This window comes from Struthio camelus, chromosome 26 (assembly GCF_040807025.1).
Source record: "Struthio camelus isolate bStrCam1 chromosome 26, bStrCam1.hap1, whole genome shotgun sequence".
Lineage (NCBI taxonomy): Eukaryota > Metazoa > Chordata > Aves > Struthioniformes > Struthionidae > Struthio > Struthio camelus.
In genome coordinates this window covers 4,224,449-4,244,588 of record NC_090967.1, presented here as the reverse complement: position 1 = coordinate 4,244,588, position 20,140 = coordinate 4,224,449, and the positions used below count along the sequence as shown (strand labels likewise).

The 20,140-nt window shown below is 48.3% G+C and overlaps 1 protein-coding gene across 3 annotated transcripts; it reads right to left on the bottom strand.

Annotated features, from left to right (window-relative positions):
- Positions 1-1,419: 1,419 nt before the first annotated feature.
- Positions 1,420-20,117, bottom strand: ATCAY (ATCAY kinesin light chain interacting caytaxin). 3 transcript variants are annotated; one of them, XR_011136383.1, is made up of 14 exons: positions 19,714-20,117; positions 17,763-17,891; positions 13,282-13,346; positions 12,706-12,927; positions 12,054-12,239; positions 11,101-11,203; positions 10,424-10,555; positions 9,600-9,686; positions 8,904-9,002; positions 8,595-8,630; positions 7,367-7,402; positions 6,653-6,688; positions 6,169-6,236; positions 1,420-5,532 (listed from the first exon to the last, which is right to left on the bottom strand). XR_011136383.1 is itself a non-coding variant. In XM_068919813.1 (13 exons), the coding sequence occupies exons 2-13, from the start codon at positions 17,837-17,839 to the stop codon at positions 6,227-6,229; spliced, it is 1,089 nt and encodes a 362-aa protein (XP_068775914.1). In that variant the 5' UTR covers positions 17,840-17,891; positions 19,714-20,117; the 3' UTR covers positions 1,420-6,226. The 3 variants fall into 3 exon arrangements, 2 of the variants coding, with proteins under 2 accessions (XP_068775914.1, XP_068775915.1); XM_068919813.1 differs by having other exon boundaries at positions 1,420-6,236; XM_068919814.1 differs by having other exon boundaries at positions 1,420-6,236; positions 6,653-6,685.
- Between the last annotated feature and the right edge of the window lie 23 nt (positions 20,118-20,140).

Sequence of the window (20,140 nt, the reverse complement as noted above, 5' to 3'; positions counted from 1 at the left end):
CAGGTGCCACCGTCTCGGTTAAAATGAGTATGAATATACCCTGATCACAGGTCCAACTGAGATGAGTAAGGTGAGTATCCCAACTCTCATGTCCATTGAAAGGCCTTGTTTGGTAGGATCTTCCGAGCAGACCTAATTCACGGGATTAGCGCTATGTCCAAGGCAAAGCAGTGCAGCTTTATAGAGATGCACTTAAGGAAATGTAGCAGAGGTAAATTAAATGGCGACAAGAGCAGAAAGTGTCTTCAACTTTTCTTTCCGTTCCCTGCCCAAAACCTTTCCAACCCAGAAAATAATATAAGGTTCTTAATTTTTGAGTGCCTCTGTTGTCCACTCTTCTCTACCTTTTAAACTGCAGCCGGTTTGCTGCAGAGGTCTTTCAATATTTCTGTTCTAGGGAATATTCTTAGCTTTTAAAGACTGCTAAATGAAAATAATGGTATAAACTTGCAGTCAGTCACATAGGGGAGTATGATGTGGCTGATGGAAAACTACAGCAAAGGCTGATAAAAGGGTATGTTTTCGTTTGAGGAAGGACATCTTGTCTTCTGATTGGGAAACTGTTGCTTTGGTAGGGTAGCAGTTAATCCTATGCCTGTGGTATGGCGTAGTCATAACATGCCGAGCTTTTGAACTTCATCTGCTGTGTTGGTCACATTCCTTCTGCTTGGAGTGTGGGGTTTGGCATGTCTCAGCCAAGCCTCCCTGCCTCCCTTTTTGTCAGCATTGACCGGATGCCTTCACGCACACCACTGGTGCTAGGGGCATTTTGGTGAAAGGACGCTTGAAATGTTTGAGAAGTTTATTTCATAACACATGCCTGCATCGGGGCACCGCCAAAGCAACTAACTGCAGGTTTTTATAATACGCTGCCTGGAGTCACCATGGTGTTACACTGCTGAGACTGCACTGAACAGCAAGTTCCTATGTTGTTATCATCCACACCAACGTAGCTCAAGGCCTAAAATGTCGCATTTGAAACATAGCAAATTGGACATCTCAGGTATTCTCCCATAAATGCTTGTTTATAAGAGAATCTATTTCAGTGGAATTCCCCATTGTTTTGTCAATTAGAGTATAAAAGAGATGAGGAAAAAAAAAAGATTGTAAAGCTTGAGACAAGTATGGTTTGTACAGGTTGATAGAGACCCAAGGGAAGCAGTTTTTCCATGACTCTTCTCTAAAGCCTAACACAGAGACATGCTTGGAAAGATCTTATGTCATATTGATAGAATAAATTATTGTAGTAAAAACATTCTAAGAGGTTCAGTTTGCAGTATCAGAACTGCCAGGGAGGACTTTGATTTGTTTTATTCAAGGACATAGCGTCCAAGCAAAATTTTTCATCATATTTTCCGTATGAGACCAAAGTTTAAGCAAAAGATGCAGACAAAAAGAAGGGCAGACATTTTTGCTTAAGGATCAGTGTGATTTTAATTGACTATCCACAGATTGTTATGGCATAATACAAAGCAAAAATAATAATACATACTTAACAGCAATCTATGTCTTCTAGCATAAACCACCTAATTACAAACACTTTAGAAAAATGACAGTTCACACATTTTTACATGTAGGTTTGGATTAAGAGGGCTCACTGCAAAGGAGAAAAACGGAGATAGGTTATGTTACATTGTCATGGTGACTTCCTAAAATTCACTTCACCAGTAGCATGCTGTATTTTTGACTGCCAGTAAGTATGGAAATACAAAAGAGAAAACATGTGCTTTTATTTTTATAGCAATTTTGCCTGTACATTTTAGCTGCTGTCAGGCCAATCTGAGCTTATTGCCAACAGCATGTTATTAACTCTTTCTGTTTTTTCATTCCTAGATACATAAAAGAGAGGACGTGTTGCTTTTAAAACCTTTCACCCTTAGGTTTTCTCGTACATGGGTATACACATCTGTAAGCAAATAATCTTTGGAAAAAATAGATGGAAAAACTGCAATGAGGTATGCTCTAAATGGCCACTCACATTGACACAGTACTATGCAGAAGAAATTGTATTAATTATCCAACCTGAATAGACAGCAGCATTTCCCATGTCTTCCTTGTGAATCAAAACCAAAATTATTGGACAGTCCCAAATTTGGATGATTCCTAAATATGCCGAAACAAAGCAGTTTAATTGTATAAAATCTGATGGTTACTGCATAATGCCATGGAAGTGCCTGCATTTCTGAAGGCTGGACTGAGTACTCTGTTACCGGCTTTAAATGATGGGAAGGTATGTCCTAATCGGTAACTAGCTGCACAGGAAGGAATCTGATTTTTAAATCGGATTAAAAAATCTGATCAGCTGATGCTGAGAGAATGTTGAAATTCAGCTATTAATTAGACTGTAAGTAAGAATACCATGTTTTTTGTGACTATGGTGTCATGCCTGTAACATCAGTTTTTCTGCAGCCGAAATGTTGCTATACGTGGATTCACCATTAGAACTAAGTAAATCTCATGAAAGGTAGAATCCAAGAGCGTAAAAATGTTGTTGATAATACCTGCTGTTTGATATAATACAGTGCATTCATAAGTCAAAAAATTTATCCTTCAGAGATGTTTTTATGAGGCAGAAAAAAGGCCTGGTCTACATTTGGAACGTTGACCATTATAGCAATGTTACGTAAAGGATGTGATTTAATTTATTTTATTTTTAAAACATATATACTGGCAAAAGTCCTAATGTAAATGATCTTTTACTGGCAAAAAGGTGGTGGTTTTTTTTTTTTTTGCTGATATACCATATTTCCTTTGAGGATCTCTTTTATAAACTGTATCTACAGTGGAAAGGTGGAGCTCAGTTGATAAACGCTTTCACAAGTAGGCTTTGATATCAGATCTTTTTAAGGAAGAGGCAAAGGAATTTGTACAATATCTTCAGCCACCTAAGGTTTAAGGTAAATCTTGTCACTGGGGTTAAACCACTGGTTGACAGCTCCACATGGACGCGATTTTATCGTGTGTGCCCAGTCCCTGAACCTTTCAGCATCTGCCCTCGGGAGCCACTGCCCATCTCTTGCTTCCACTGAGAAGTAGATCTAAATTTGTAATGGTCCTTTAAAGGTGAATATGGCATATTTGGTGTTGTATTTGTTACAGCATGTAGCTCTGATTTTCATTTGAAACCTGTGCGAGTCTATCAAACTTAGATATGTTGCTAAAAGGTATTTGCTAAAAGGGCGCTGCCAACTTGATCGTTGTGTTTCCACCCAAAAAACTGGTAGCTACTTTAGTTTCAAGTAACATCTAAAATCACGAACTGGAAGAAGTTAATGATACATTTTTTGTTGCTATAAAAATGCACTTTTTACATTTAACTGATTTAACTATTATGAGTTACAGGGATTTTTGTGTTGAAAAGATATATAAATGTTCATCTGGGAACAGAAAATTTATACCTATACGATTTTGCTAAAAATTAAAATATAGTGCATACTACTTAGCTTTCTCCGAAAGTGCACTTTTTGAAAAATTGTCTCGAAGAAGTTACAAATTGCCTTCTGCATTTAAATGCATTACTTTCATCATATCTTGAAATGAGATTGGTGATATGTCCATTTTAACAGCTGAACCCTTAACCTTGCCCTGGAGGAATTACTTGGAAAAAAATATGAGTAGTTTCACCTTCAGCTCCGCTCATTTTGTAGTTTTTCTGAAAATGCGGACATAGTGTCTCTTCTTTCTTAAAAATCAAAGCAGACAAAAAACCCCCACATTCTTCTGGTGTGGTTATTAGTCAGGATCAAGAAATAGTCTATTTCTTTAGGTCCCAAGACTAACTGTAATCTGGATTTCTTGTCTTCCATGTGCACGTGCTCCATATCAGCACTATTTTCCCGACTGGTATGTTGTGAACATTTTTCACTGAAGTGTTTAGCTAGTACAGATGCAAAAAAGGTTTCTAGGATTGTACTCTTAAACATCTAGTAAATGTTCTACCAAATTCATTCACTATATGATTTTAAAATTCCCTTTCAGTGTCCAGAATTATGCAGTGTATTGCGTACTTTTGTGAAAAGCATAGCAGATGACTTCTATCTAAAGGCACAAAACCAGGCACAAAAGAAAATCTAGGTTTAAGTACTATCAGTGGGAGACAGTGAACTCACATGCTTTGTATTAGAAGGAGATTTGTGACTGTTTATTTTGAGTCTGACCTGAAATTCATTGAATTGGGGGAAGATTTTTTTCTCTTGATTTCAATGGGTTTGTGTAGTCCATCTGACAGAGCACACGTGAAACAGGCCACAGTGCTTTGCAGATCAGGTTAACACATTAACGCTTGGAAATTTCTGACTGCTGCTTCTGCCTCAAAACAGATGCCCGCTGACTGTTTGGAAATTTTAGTACAAAACGCCTTTTTGGAAGGTCTTACTTAGCATAAAACCTAAACTCCAAAAAACATTCCAAAAAATTGAAGTGCTGTTTTTTTTGCTTGTAGCATTGAATTCACATTGCCAGTAACTGGCTCAGAATGAAATTTCTTGGAAGTTGTGTGGATTGATGCTTGCTTGGTGCTTATTATTAACATGCCGGTGAGACGGAATAGGAAGCTTTAACCATCTTCAGCTGCTAGGGTCAGTGCTATGGATGTCGTTCTCTCTTTTCATGCAAAGGTCCATTCAGTAACTACATCCATGACTGAAGATTCATGTTTCCCACCGAGATATTTCTACCCAGGATATGGGAAAAACATACGTCAAATGGGAAGTAAAGTTAGCAGATTTGGCGCTCCTTTGTAGCATCCAGGAAAATGAAGATCTCATCTGTTAGAGCATTATTCCGTGAAGGGAAACGAAGAGAAGCTTTATGTGTTCAGAGGAAAGATCGCTAACTTGAGGAAAAGCTTTGCTTTGCCGGAATGATCTTCTGGGGGATTTCACAGCCAAATGGTGTTCATTTCAAATAGCCACAAATTGGGGTTGCCAGGTTTGGCATATTTCTTAACTGGTGAAATCTTCAGGTAATTCTTCATTTGCAGACCTTGGCAAGGGGGTTTTCCTGGGGCACGTGAGACAGTTTATGTAGGCCGGCTCTGGTGAAATCAGGAGTTTGCAATGGACCTTGCCAGATTTTCTGCTTTGCAAAATGTCTCCTCTCCTTCGCTCACAAGGATCCTCATGAGTCCAAAAAGCAAGTCGCGGAGTCCCAATATTGCATCTGCATCTCTTGGGTAACTGAGATACAACATCCTGCCTCCATATTTGCAGCATTCTCCACCTGGGGTTTTCCCAGATGTATACGATTTTTAGATGAGACCCTCATTACCCAGCGAGGGAAAGTGGGACATTTCAAACATTGAGCAGCTTGTCTCTGCAATAGGAGGTATTAATAGTGCGTGATTGTCCAGTGTCACGAAATCAGTATAAAGACGAGGTGTGAAAAGCTTTCCTGTCCATAAGGCTCCTTCTTAAAACCAGACCTTTCTGGTGGGTGTGTGCGTTGCTATGAGAAGATGCTCCTAAGAAGGTTCTGCGGAGGCTGCCATGCTGTATGGGACCCTCTTTCAAAATTATCAGAATGCCTTACAAACTGGGACAGGACAAGTTTTAAAAAAAACAAACAAACAAATATGGCATTTACTCATAGGAAAGGTTCACTATGAGTTAACTTCTAAGCTGTGCTGGCGATGGATTAACTGGGGAAGCCAAGGCTGGGAGAGGTGTGTAGACTGGTGGGCACTTGATATTTATGGGAAGAAACCTAAAAAGGACAAAAAAGCACTCTTTTCCTTCCTATTTTAGTTATTCCCTGGGGTGATGGCTGTTGTAATGTCTCTGCGGAGGAAACTGGTGTGCAATTTAAAGCAAAATGTCTCCATGCTGGCCAGCAGCAAGTTAGGGGAAGGGTTTATAATTTAACCAAAAAATATATCTCTTTCTGGGCTGGTGACTAATGGACTACAGGATGCTCTTAACTTGCTAAGAGGAAATATGGTATCTATTTGCGCTACTTACAGCTCTCCACAGACCGTTATTGAAACACGACGGAACCTGTCCTGAAAAGTGCTGTTCTTGGCTTTTTTTCTTTTCTTTTTCTTTTTTTTTTTCTTTTTAAGTAAAATGTTTTCAAAAAGTTTAAAGGACTTTGCATCTCTGGGACAGGGGAGGCAGCTTACAGAACCCAGCATGAGATGGCGACAAGGTCTTACACCAAAAGGTCATTTACATGGGTGACTGCCAGGCTGCGTCGCTCTCCTACTCCAGTCGTTCCGCTGCACTTCGGTTCATGACATGCTGAGAAGAAGCAGAAAGGCAAAGTTATTTTTAGGAAGCCAATTGTAACACATACTTTGTTCTTCCCCTAATATCCAAAAATATGAATGTGTTTGGGTGTAATCCTCTACAACAGTGCCTCAGGGCCAAAGCGTAAAGTCATTCATAGCTTTAGTGGGTATTTATCTTGTCTAAGGACTTCTCCCGAGCATGCAAACCATGAAGAAGTTACTGTAGGGTAATCGAAGGCAGCTCTGCAGTAACTTTCCTTGTGAAAGGGCTGGTGCCTCTTTTGTGCTAGGTGAACGGCACTGGGCTAGAGAGCTTTTGGGTCTAACCCAGTCTTGCCTTTCTGGTTTGTGTTGTGTTACACATGCAATGAAATCATCACATAGCAGAGGGAGTGCAAATGAAAAAAAATGAGGTACTAGTCAAACCTGGTTTCCTGATCCTCTGCCGGGGGCACAGGCCTGCTTGGGAGAGAACCATCAGAACAAAAAGTGAATCTCCACCACAAACTCCTCATCCTCTCTTACAGCCCTGATGTCCCATGTGTTTCTTTGCAACACATCAGATTGTGCAAATGGACCTTGGCAACTGATTAAAGCTCCTGCTGCTCTGGGAAGAGAAGAGCAGATATAACCCCTGTTCCCCCTCAGGATCTAGTTAGATAGGATAAAAAAGAGAGGCTGTGTCAAGCTGAAACAGAGCCAAACTCAGGCCAAATAAATCTGGTGTGGGATTTTGACACTGTCTTCCAAACCTCCCTAGAATTTTCTTTCCTATCTCATGTTACAGCCTCGTATCTTGCCTTTACGCACACTGAAGATGTGCCTGACAGCGGTATTTGGCCCTCTGCATTGCACCGACGTGCAAGTGCTGCAGCTGAATGTCAGGAGACCCTTCCCCAGGGGCTGTGGCTCCCTGGCCCTGCTCCATGCCCAGATGGCTTCCCTTGCTCTGCAGTGGTGGAAAGCAGGGTCTGGAGTCCGTTCACCCAGATGAGGATCGAAGCTAAGTTGCAAAACAGAAGTGGGGCTCACTGTGATCAGGAAGGTGGTGGCACAATGACCCTCCGGTGGATCGTTCTTGCCACAAAACACCATTCGAGCCTTTCTGGAAGTGAAGGTTAAATATCGAACAATAGTTACCTTTCCTTCTCAGCCATGTCTTGTTTCTCTTCTGCCCTGTAAAAACAAATTGCATTTGAAATCTGTTGGCTAGGGGTGTGAACGAGTAGGGTATCATCTAAGCAGAGCATCTGCCACCCGTGGTTTCCCCACTGCCTGGGGGTCTTTATGGAAACAGCTGGGGTCAGACAGCCAGGTTTGATGCAGAGATGACTGTATTAGGTTCTCGTCCCTGTGATACACAGGCAGCCTCGATAATCCTAGCGCTTTCAAGATGCCTCCATTGGCCCTTGAGGGAAGGAGCTGGCTAATTCGGGCTGGGTGACTTGCTTTTCCACAGCTAATGCTGGACTGAACTGAACCCTCCCCAAACGGCATTTCCCGGTCAGTTCACCAGGGCGAGGAGGCATTATTATAGCACATATCTTGTGCTAACCCAGCTGGATCTTCCTCTGTCCATGTTTTTAGCGGAGCTGACCATTATTGCTGTTTATGGCTACGCTTCTAAAGTGATGGAAAAAGAGCCATCGCTCTTCAAAATGAAACAAAGCAAACTGGGAACTAATGGGCCTCTTCACCCCACTCTAGCTGGAATAAAGTGGCTTTTAATCTGCACGCTACTTCTCGCTCTAAGGTCTCTTTGCATTATCGCATGGGGAAAATGTGACATCTTCTCACATGGAGTGATTTCTGCTTAACTTGGACAACACATACAGACTGTGCTGGTCAGGATGCGTGCGCTCATGGAGCTGAGAGGAACAGCTCTGTGGATAAATAACATTTTAATCAAGCTTCCCCCCAGCGCCATATCATCTGGGGAGCTGTCACTAGCCAGAATTAATAGGACAAAAGAGTCTTTCTCCAGCTGGAAGTTTGATCTTGGATCTATCCCAGGGATGCATCCTTAGCTGGGGGGAAAGGTGTGTTATATGCTCAGTTTAGTTTACTTGGATTTATGAACATGAAGGGATAAACTGGATAAGACAAGGGAGTTCTTTGATAATGGCTGCACAAGACTAGGCCAGGGTAAAGACTGAGATTCTAGGAAGCCTGTGACTGCTGCTACGCATCTTTTGCCTATTTTGAGAAAGTAAGTACAAATTAAATGTAGGTTGTATGGGATATCAGGATAGGAGGAACGTGGGATTCGCTGGTTATAACACACAAATAACCACACGAGACAGCAAAAGGGCAATAGCATCATGAGAAAACAAACCCACCCTCCCTCCCCCCTAGAAGTTAATTTTACCTTTCTCTTCTGGCCTTGATTCTCTCTTCTTCATATCTGCAACAAACAGGAAACATTCTTTAAGTGTTACCAGCCAAAACTATGCGCTTTTAGTAAAATGCAGGGTTTTCTCTGAAGGTGGCAGAGACGGCAAATGAGCGCAGTGTGTAGGCCCCCACCTGGCACAATATACAGGTAAGATAAGGTTTGCCCTAAGCTCTGTGTTTTTGAGTGCCTGGTTCTTCACTCAACACACTCTCCTGCCCTACAGGATTTTTCCTCCAGGCCTCTTGAGACCTGTCTGTGCCCCAGGGTCCCTGCGATACTTACTGTAAGACACAGTCTGGGATCTGCACATGCTCCATCGGGATGAGTTGCTCCAATTCCTCCAAGCTGTGAACGTACTGGATCTTATTGATAAACTTCACACTGGCAGAGAAAGAGAAAGAGCGTGTGCTTGAGGGCTTATTTTGTTTTTCTCTCCATAGGAAGGCAGTGAGAATTTTCCCAATGATTCCCACTGGGACGTGATGTCAATGTCAGCAGAGACCAAAGCTGAGGGCGTTGGATAGGGTCTGAACAGAGAGGGCAAAACTTCGCTTTACTTGATGAGCAGTTTTCTGTACCCTCTGTGGTTTATATGTAGCCATTTCCTCCCAGTGCTAATAGGCTGAGGACTAAAAAGTGTGGGATGTCACGTCACTGAACACCACCTTGCTTCAACCCTGCTTCTCGCTATGGGTAGTACGTCCTACTGGGAGGGCTGAGGACTACCCAGGGAACCTGGTCTCTTGTAGTCTTTACACTTCACCTACTGGGACAAAGTTTGATCTGGATCCAGATCAGCAAAATATCTCCTGCTAAAACCGTCTCTGGAGTTGTCCTTGTAATTATCAGGCAGATGTGGAACAAATGACAAACAGTCTCACCTTGGTCACTATGAGTTAAAGGTTAGCTTAAGACCTGATTCATGAGGTTAAATTTTCATTGCAAACCCAGCTGAGTTTGGGAGCGTGTCGTATTTACCTGATGAAGGGCCTGGATATGGCCAGCACTGTCCGGATGAACCATGATGGATGCACGATTATCAACGCTTTGAGGTTTTTGCGCAGTCTGTGGAAAAGCCGTGTGATAGAAAGTCAGACTTGGACCACCTTCTCCTGAACTCCCCTGTGCTCTGTCAGGTGGTCCCTGAGGGTGCTAACAGGAGTTAATGGCCCTGACCAGCCTCACCTGGGGACTCTACCCAAAACCTCTGCCCATGGGCCAGGAGCCCTATTTAAGCTCAGGCCTGGTTTGTTGTAAGAGTGCTGGTCTCCAGCTTAGCCATAATCATGCATGTACCTGGCTATGGCCTCTGTTGAGCTGGACCTTGGCTTGCAGCCTGATTTCCCAGTTTGACCTCGGATGTGCCTCATTGCTGTGGACCTGCTTGTCAATCCCTGGGCTGTGTTTGACCGTGGTTACCCTCACTGGACCTCACCCTGACCTGCAGGTTGATGTCCTGGCTTGACCTCAGACGTGCCCCATGAGCACAAGGTTGCCTGATGATCTGGGCTCCTGGTTGAATCTGGCTATCATCTCTGGGTCTGCCCTGCTTGCCTTGTTTGGTTACTGTGTTAGTCTGGCCTCTGTGAAGGACCTCATGAGGGAAGCAAGGAGAAGAAGAGGGGGAGGAGGAAATGTCAGCCTGAAGTAGAGGAAGTCAGGAAGCTGTGATGGAAGAAGAAACTATAGAGTACAGGGAACAAGGAAGGAGGGCTTGTGGGGGAAGGCTGTGAGGAAGCAGTGGAAGAGATGTGAAAAAAGGATGGGGGGAACGTGGAGAGGTAACACTGATAGGATCTCACCTTCTGTCTATCATTTGATAGCATTTCTTCAGCCAGCTGAGGCCTGGCATTCTCCTCCGGGGTGTTGCTCCATTTAGGTACACAATCATGTAGTCCTCAGCCACCAGCAGCTCCAAGCTACTGATCACGTATCTGTTGGGTGGTGTTCAGAAGCAACAGTGACATGAAACTCAGAAAAGGTCCTTTGGAGTTTCTCAGGTGCTTATGGGTCATCCCCAAAAGACTAGCTCTTTTTTTTTTGTAGACCTTGGATTATGTTTCAGGCTCTCTTGGCATCTCTGCAGGATGCTTAGGGGGATTTCTCAGGGGCTGCCCACAGTTATTAGCACCATACATTGGTGGACATCCCTGCACCATTCTGCCTAGTGGTAGTATCTAGAAATGGTTCAGTATTGTGTGCATATGTTCTAGGCTGGTTATAAGTCTATCACTGGTATAATTAACACTAAATGTTTGAATGCTTTGACTTATTGGACTCAGATGCAAATGCTGTGGACAGTGGCTTGGCCAGTGATGTTCTGTCCAGTCTGCAGCTGTATGCTAGACACGTTTGGCCTGGATTCAACTGTTTTCCAGCTGAGGCTCCCTATGCAATGAATACATGGAAAGTGGCTCCCCAGAGCCTAGGTTATCTTCCTTGCCCTCCTCTCCTTTACAGGACTTGACTAGTGACTTACAAGAAGAGATTCTCCATGATGTAGTGGTAATCAGCCAGGTTACTGTCTGGGAGGTAGCAGGCAGCAAAGACGATGATGGCATTGAGACCTTCTCCATAGTAGCCTAGGAAAGAAAGATACGGACAGCAAGGAGAAATAACAGAAAAGGTGCATTTTTAAATTTGAGCCTGTGCTGCTTTCTGTGCCTCTGTTCCAGCCCTAAGTAAATACTTGTCCCTATGCAGACCTATTTCACACAGAATTATGGAAAGGTGGAGATGCAGTTGTCGTAGTGCTTGATGCCTTGTAGTTTGGCTCATACCCACTGGAGGTGGATTCAGGAGACAGCGATATTAGCTAGAAAATGTCAAGTAATAGTCTGCTCAGATGGGGGGAGAGAGGGGGAACACGAGAACCTTTTGCCTAATTTGCTACCGAGCTTTGTTTTGGTCTCAGACAGGAATGCAGAGAGATCTGCCCCTGATTCTGTTTTTGGCTACAACATGCATATGGGGGTTCAGGGAAGGAACACCTGAATGTCAAAGCACAGAGTTAAGAGCTGTGCTCTGGGTCACTGTTTGGCTTTGCTCAAATCTCAGAAAGAGCTGCTAGCTTTGGACACCGTGGTCTTTGGATTTCCATCCAGATGCACTGAGCTACAGAGTGATTAAGCACTTGAACATGGGCTGTGGTCCCTGCAACCAGGGGAGAGAGTCAGGGTATATTCATACCCAGGGCCGCAGCTGCCTGTTTACTGCTTTTATTTATTGAAACATTGCTACGACATCCATAGGCTTTTTAAGCATGAGCAGGTTGCTTCTGAGCTTGTCTGCCACTTGGTGGTACCAGAGGAATAGCTGTTTTTCCCTGAGAACAGCCCAAACAATCAGTCATTGCATCCCCTCCAGCTTGACAAGGATCTACATAAAAAAAAAATATCCACCAGGCCAGGATTTGGCCTCCCTCTCCCTCACCTCCATGCGTCACCACTCTCATGTAAGGTTTAATCATCTGCAGGTCGATGCGGTGTTCCTGCTCCCCAATGATGACAGTTCTCCAGAGCCGTCCGTTGGTAGCACTCCCGTCTTCTGCCCCACCGTCCCCAAACAGGTCCGCGCTGTCCCCAGGCATGTTCTTGGCTGTGGCTACGGGAGTGTCATCTGGAGAAGGCAATGAGAAAGTGCTGGTGGATGACTCCATGGGACCGGAGAGAGCCATCTCATGCCTATGGGTCTGGCTCTGAATGCAGCATATCAAGTGTGGATCAGTTGGGGTAAAACACTTCTGCTATTAATACAATGTCAGAAGAGGCTCTGCAAGATCCCCTGTGTGCACAAGAGATGGCAACAGCCACAGGCTGAGGATGGGCTGTGTCACCTCCAGCTTTGATCTGTGTAAGTTTGTGGTTCTAACTAATCTTGCTCCACTGTCAAATTGCAATAGAAATAATCTTAACGCCTCACATCGTTGCTTGTAATACTTGCGATCACAAAAGGCTCATCGGTGCCTTTGCAAACCATGTGCATTCAGTTCCCTCTGGGGCTTTCACAGCAACGGTACCCAGAAATTTGGGAGGGGAAACAAGGACCACAGTATGCAATCAAGCTCTGAGCAATGGTCTTTTACCTTCCCATTCTAGTTCGTTCCCGTTCCCCAGGAATTCGAGGGAATCTGTCTCATCAGGGGTTTCAATATCATCAACGTTAATGTCCAGGTCATCTGGCGTGTCCAAGAAGTCATCGGAGAGAATGGAGCCCTCGCTCTGGTCCAGGGAAATGTTGATTTCGGGTGCAACGAGCGTCTTCCGCTTACGGTGTGCCCCATTAAAGTTTAAAGTATTTGGGGGAGCTGGAGATAAAAAGAAAACATCTGATGTGTTGTCCTTGTGCTGTGTCCTTAGTGCAAGACGTGGGGCTTTCATTAAGCATATTTCAGGCTGTGGTCCTGGAAGCTAGGGCTGGGGTCATAGCTGGGAGGTGCTAAACATGAAGAGGTAGGACTGGGTAAGAGTGCCCAACGCTCATGAGATACCTATTTCCTCCCACTACTTCTTGTGAAAGATTAGCAAATTCAAGTCTCTGCTGGTTTTCTCTGAGATTTTTGCTGAGACTCGGAGGGACCCGGCTTTTACCCGGACTGCACCCTGCCATTCCCTTAGTCTCCTTTTCCTCCAAACTCCCGATAAGCCCAGTTGATACTTACAGGATGTGTTTTCATCTTCTGTAGGGCTGCCCAGCGACTCCATTCCCGTCTCTTCTGGGAGAGGTCTGTGGACAAGCCAAGATGCAGAGGTGAAAACAGGAGAAATGATACTTAATAACAGGTGAGGCCATAGTCAGTGTTTTCAGCCCAATTCTGGAGAAAGTCTCTGTGGCACAGATGCTGGAGAGGGCTGAGGATATTGGAGCAGGTGTACAACCCCGTTTGCTCTGCCCTTTTCCTTTGTCTATGAGCATCAATCTCTCTGATGGAGAACCTCAGGTGATTTGCCTGAGAGCAACCAAGCAGCGGTGCTGTCCTACCAGAGCACTTTGCAATCTCAAGTAACTTCCAAACTATCCCTGTGCATAACCCCTCCACCCCTTGCCAAATAGCATCTCATGCTGCCAAAATTCAGCCAGGGACACTGGAATAAACGCTGTCACCAAAAGACCCTTGTTAACACCCTCATTCTCTCCATATTATCCCCATTTTGTGTTCATCAGGAAAGTGAAAGGCTGTGCTGAGCTGTAGGGCTCCTGTTCGAGGCACTAGAGAGCACTTGGTGTGGCTGATGCTCTGGTGTCTGACTGTTCCCCACATGGTGTTGGCAATGCAATGGGCTGCCCAGAAAGCCCAAATTTGGCCGTTCCTAGGCACCGTGGAGGGATGCTCTGACTCACAGCAGCAGCTGAGCTGACTGCAAGCAGCGTGGGTGGACAGCAAGTGGGGAACAGCCTTTGATGCACTTGCACCTCTTCTTGAGAGCACCTCCTCACCCTCTTCCCTTGGACAGGTGTGCAGCAGTGGTGGAAACAGCACTTTGCAGTGTTCACGAATTTTTTAAAGTGCATCCTGCCTTCTGTCACAGACCCCGGCTGCAGGGAAGCAAATCTTCTTCCAAAGCACTTTCTACAACCACCTCTCATTAGCTGTCTCCTTGGTCTGTAGGGACTTTGCTTTACAGCAGGCAGTGTCAAAGGCAAGGTTTAAATCTCAGGTATGATCCTAGAATCGCCGCCTCATCCTCATCTTGGCCCCCACTTGGCAAAAGCTGTTGGTGATACCCAAGCCTGTAGAGGTTTGGAAGGTGGCTCACTATGAATTAGGACCCAACTACCATGCTCAGACTCACATCTGAGAGCTGATGGCTGATCCGCTGCTCTTTTCCTTCAGCTCCACGTCAAGAGGCCAAGACTTGCAGTTTCTCATATTTGGCTGCTGCTTGGCATAAATGAGGTTAGAAATACCAATTGAATTAAAAGTTTGGCTTTCCAGCACAGGTGCTAATGCCGGGTCTTGCTACATGGCCGTCGCCCTTCAGAAGTTGGGGAGATGCTCCAGACCTGTACTGAGGGAAGTGAAGTCAGCATCTGGACCCAGTGCTGTGGTGAGTGACCCCGGCCGGTGGTGCTGAGCAGCAGGCTGCCCACCCTTAGCTGGGTGCCCTGTCCCCTTAGTCCAAGTTGGGACCTGTACTTGGCCCCTGGCATTAGCATGGAGTTGTGCAGTGTGACCAAATCCAACAAGCCCGTGATGCATTTGTGATGCCAAGTGCCTGCTTATTTGGGGCCTTCCAAGCCATTTGTTTCACCTGTTCCCTTGTTGGGGGTTGGAAGCAGGAGCTCAACCATGCTCTCTTCTGACCAGGAGAAGATGCCAGGCCTCCAGATATTAAAAAAAAAAAAAAAAAGGGGGCGGGGAAGGGAATGTGCTAGGACAGCCCTGAGGTGAAACACAAGGGGAAAAACACCACTTTTAAGGTGGTGCTCTAAGCATTGGGATGGGGCTGTGTGAGGGGCTGGTTTGCAGCAGCCTGGGGCTGGACACAGGTCCTTGCTGGCTGAGGAGCCCAGGAGGGAGCGAGCTGGGACCGGCACCTCTGCGTGGGCCAGAGGCTGCAGCCTGGCCCTGCCCTGGCTCCTCTTGGTGCTGCTGCGACACCAGAGCCACCAGCCAAATTAAACTGTATAAATACTTAGATGAAGGGATAATCCTCTCCGAGCTGGTTGTTGTATATTTATGAGAGACCTGATCAAAGGCGCTTGGTTCTTTCTTGCTTGCATGGCCTCCGGGAAGCAACGATATTCCCGGGCAGCAGTCAGAAGGATCCCAGGGCTCTCTGCCCCTCTCCAGCCTCCCCTCTTCCTTTTTACTTTCATCTTGAATGCGGCCTGGCTGGTTACTTGTCCAGCTGGCACGACTTGGTGATACAGGAGACACAGGTGATCCAGGACCTTGGTGATAAAGGAGAAACGTCCAACTATACCCAGATCTGCGCTGCAAGGGCCACATGCCGGAGCGAGCACGCTCTCGTGGCATCACTCCGGCATTGTTGCAGGATGTGACTCACACAAACAGCTGGGCCGGGCTGTCGGCAGGAGGCTAAAGCCACCAGAAGCAGCAGGTGGGGGCGACCCTTTCCTCCCTGCTTCAGCTCTGCTTGATCCTTGTCTGGGCGCTGGCTCGGCACATTAGTGTTGCCCCTTTGCAACCTGTGAGCCCCGAGCCCGCTCTGTCGATCGGCTTCGCGGGGAGGGACGGGAATGTCCCCTTGTGTCCTTAGCAAGGAGCTGGATGCAGCTTCTCCAGCCCAGATCTGTCTGGATACGTTTTTGCGGCCAGATAGGTTAATCACAGCTAAGCAAAAATAGCTATGCAGCAAATGGTCTGTAAGAGAGCTGCTGTTCCCCGTGCAGCAGCCTCTACCCTGTTGTTGTAATGCTTCTGGGGGGAAGAGTACCTTGAAAACTATTATTTTTTAAATGCCAGCTAAATGCAGCTGGCCCTCAGTTGTTCGCCCAGTGGCTGTTTGGGCTTTGCTTTAGTTGCATCATTCCCGATTTAATCCCTCTGCAGCGGAGGGGAGGGCAGCCTGGCAGCAGGCTGGGGAGCTCGTTCTGAAGGCGCTGCCCTTCTCCCTGCCACTGCCTTCCTGGCCAGCCACGGTCGCATCGCTTCGCCTCTCCCCGGTTTGGTCAGGGGCAGCGATGCTGCGATACGCGGTGCCGCGGGCTCTGCCGAGGGAATGCCCCTTCGGTGGCTCAGCCGTGGCTGGGGGAAGTTTGCTGCCGGTGCGGCAAGGGTGAGATGGACCCTGCTCCTGCTCAGACACGAGTGTGGGCTCGTGTGTGGATCGCTGGGCCGTGATTCAGGTGACAGACCTGCTTTAGCCGCAGATTTTTTTAAGCAACCTTGGGCAAATCGCTTCTCTCTCTGCCTTGCTTTCCCCTCTATTCAGCTGCAAGTTCGGCAGCACGATGCTCTGGGGGCATCTCTGGGTGGCAGAGGTCCCTCAGCCCTGCTCTCAGAGCAAAGCAAAGTCCATCCTGGAAACCCCAAGGCTTAGCTGAGCCCACCTCTGGGGCTAGAGGAAGTGTGACGAGCGCAATCGGATGAGCAGGCTGCCAGGATGGCAGACAGAAGTGCTCAGATTCGCGCTGCAGCTGACGCCGGGGTGAACAGAGCTGAGCTCGCGCACCCATGCCGCGAGCAACAGGAGCCCCTTTCTGCACGGTAGGGCTGGCAGCGGCTCGTGCCCACCCGCCTGCGCCGCACACTGGGCTACTGTCCTGCAAACACAGGCTCCCTGTGGGCTGCCGGAGGGGACCTGCCGCAGCTGTGGCTGCTGAGCTGGCCCTGGAAAGCCCCTCGGCCCCCTCGCATGAGGGCTGGCCGTGCCAGCTGCTTGGTGCTGGGCTGCGTGGGCAAGCGGGGCCGGGGCCGGACGTGTGAGGTGACACGTGGACGGGGATGAGTGTGGGTATGTCCTTCGGTTGGCTGCAGGGAGCTTGGTGCATGTAAGGCTATGAGCTTTGAGTTCTGTCTGCTTTCATTGCAGCTAATAAATTGTGTGGGAAGGCTAAAGCTGCCACCTTGTCACCTGCTCTCACCCATATGTTTCTTAAAGGTTGCAACCATTGCTTCAAAGCAAGGCGAGGAGAAGCAGCACGGTCGCTGGCGTGGGTAGAGCAGCTAAGTCTGCCCTGACCTGGAAAACGTGAGCATCTCTGGGGCTGAGAAGCTGCAGGGAGAAGGCAAGAGCAGTGCTTTGGCCATTCATTCACCCAAGCAGGTGGCCAGGTCCCGCTGCGCAGTGCATCGGCACCAGTGGTCACTGCGTCCCAGGGATTTTGCTTCAAACTTCCTGGCCGTGTGGCTTTGCTTTGTCGGGGGAGACGCATCCAATAGACCTTCCATCCCTGTATACTGTTATCCATCGATCCTGGTCTGTCTCCTCTGCCCCAAACCCTCTTTTTGGTATGCTCGCAGAGCTGCCAGTAGCCACCTAACACTTTCAAGCTTGGAGAGCAGCCTTGCTGGAAAAGCCCTGGCCAGAGCTGCCCTGTGGGTTGCAGCTCTGGTGGAGCCGAGACTCCTGGTGCCTTTGGGGCTGCTGGGAGGGGGTGGCATGCTCTGCACCCTGCCGGTTTCTTTCAAGGGAGGAAAAAAAAGTTCACCCTGGCTTCTTGCAGGGAACAAACCTGGGAAAGTCCTCGTCCTGCCACTCCTCCTTCACGTCCACGTTCTCCATCCGCAGTGTGGCCTCGGTGGTTCCCATCGTGCCTGGAGGGGGCTGGCTGCACACCGTCTCCCGCGAGGAAGGGCTCGGGCTGGAAAGCGGAAGGCAGTGAGCAGGTTGGCAGGGAGCATCGCTACGAAGGAGCGTTAACGTGAGCCGTTTGGAGCACGTGTGCTGATAACGTGCCCCGCAGAGAAGCAGCAAGGTAGCAGCTTGCCTCGTAAAAGGAGCAAGGCAAGGACATGGGGTTTTGTGGCTCCTGATGCTGTTTGGGCCAGAGCAGAGGAAGTGAAGTCAGCCCTGGATCAAGGCTACAGGTATCTCTGCCCGATTGTGACCTTAGCTCTTCCCCCAGAGATAAACCCTCTCTCTGGGCTGATGCCCACCCGTTGCCACTTCTCCCCACTATTGCTAATCCTGACGTTAGCAAGTGCCTCTGCCGAAGGAAGCAGCGTATGACTCCAAGGGAAGAGCTCCTCCCAGGCTGGTCTCAGGTTGGTTTGGCAGCAGCATCCGTTTCCATTTTGCTGGCCTGCATGGAGGTGAATGGCTCTGATTTTTGCCAAGAAATTCCTGACCGCTGCTCCCTGCTTCCATCCACTCAGAGAGGAAGCCTTAGCTGAGAAATTGGGCGTCTTATCTTTTGCACCCTGGAAGATTTCAGGTCTCTGCCTCGCTCCCGGAGAAATCAAAGCAGAAGCCAAATGCCTAGAGCAGCCTGGAGGGAGGCAAGCTGGATGCTGCTCCCAGCCTAGGCCTTCTCCACCGGTGCAAACAGGAGAAATCCAGGTGCCATGGGCTTTGCTGGGTGTTAGTGCTGGAAGAGCTGGGCCTGCAGGTCCGTATATGTGTTTGCTTTCACTAGGAGGTGTCTACACCTCCCAGCCAGCAAAAAACCAGGCCTGTGCAGCTATCTCCTAGGGGCTGCGTCTGCATTGGGTGCACGCCCACAACCCCTAGCGAAGCGCGGATGGAGGCTCGGGAGCCGTCCGCCCGGACCCGCTCCTGTTGGAGAGGGCAGATCCGCTGCTGGCAGCCGGCTCTTGCAGCTGGGTTCAGCAGCACCCGAGCCCAGAGGGGATGAGGCCAGGCCTCGTGTTTACAGCTAAGCTAAGAAAGCCAGCACGTATATCGGGCACGTATATGAACCAGTCGTTTGCAGGAAGGCTTTGACTGCTCTTGCTGAGCTCAGTCCTTACTCCATGAACCTACCTAGGTGCTGCATAGTATCCCCCCCCCCCCCTTTTTTTTTTAAGGCTAAGGGCCTTGGGTTGAATTCTCAGGTGGATGGGGCTCCTCTGTCTGGGTCGGGGAGATGAGCATCTGGCCCGGAGCTCGACCCGCTGCTGTGAGGCTCGGCCGGAGAGCCGGGGCTTTTCCGCTTCCCAGTGCTGGGGGGGTGTATGCTTAAAGAGGGTATCGCTGGTGATGACTTGCGGGGAGCTGAATCCTTTTGTGTGCATCTGCTCTGGAGGAATGAAGCTTTGCAAAGGCCTGAGTATAAATCAGGGATTCGTCTTTATTATGGGCGCTGGCAGAGATGGAGAATCGGCGCAAAGAGCTGCCTGCATTGGTTACAGGGCTCCCTGCCTGCCTGGCGTCTCTGAGCCTTTCCTCCCAGCGTGCGCATTACATATTCTGTCCTTACCCCTGCGCCCGGCTGCAAGCGACGCCCGTGAAATGGTCACACGCATCCCCATTTTTTGGGTTTCCCTAGGTGCAAGCCAGGGAGATAACTCGGTGGTCTGGGAGCCTCTCCTCCCCTGGCCCAACCGCCTCCCCGCGCCTGTCGTCTGCTTTCCGCCAGCCCTGGCAGCATCATGGAGGGAGGAAGGGGGGGGGGGAAGCAAGACGTCGAAAGCGCTGCCAGCATCCCAGTCTCAGCGTGGAAGCGGGGATGACGCGGTACTCACCGAGGCTGGCGCCTAGCGGGGAACAAAGCCGACCTTGCCTGTATCCCGGCTGCGCATTCCTGCCCGGGGAGCCGGGCTGCTCAGGGGCTCCCGCGCCCCGATGCCCACCCGCCGGGCTGCCTCAGCCGAGGAGCGCGGGGCTGCATCTAGGTCGGCCTCGCTGGCAGGCGACGTCCCTTTGGCGAGCCGGGTCTCATCGGATGGGGCGGGGGGGAGGAATCGAGGGCAGTTATTTGTATTCTCCCAGGGCTGCCGCTTCCTCTGCCGCCTCCCTCCCCTCCGAGCTGTTTTATTATTTTCGGCGTGCAGCTGGCTAAGCCCCGGCTCTCTTAAGTCAGCTAATTGCACCGCTTTTGTGTGCGCGGAGGATGGCGGTGGTGACGGGGAGGGGGGGTGTTGCGGGAGGATGGGTGGAGAGAGGAGCCGA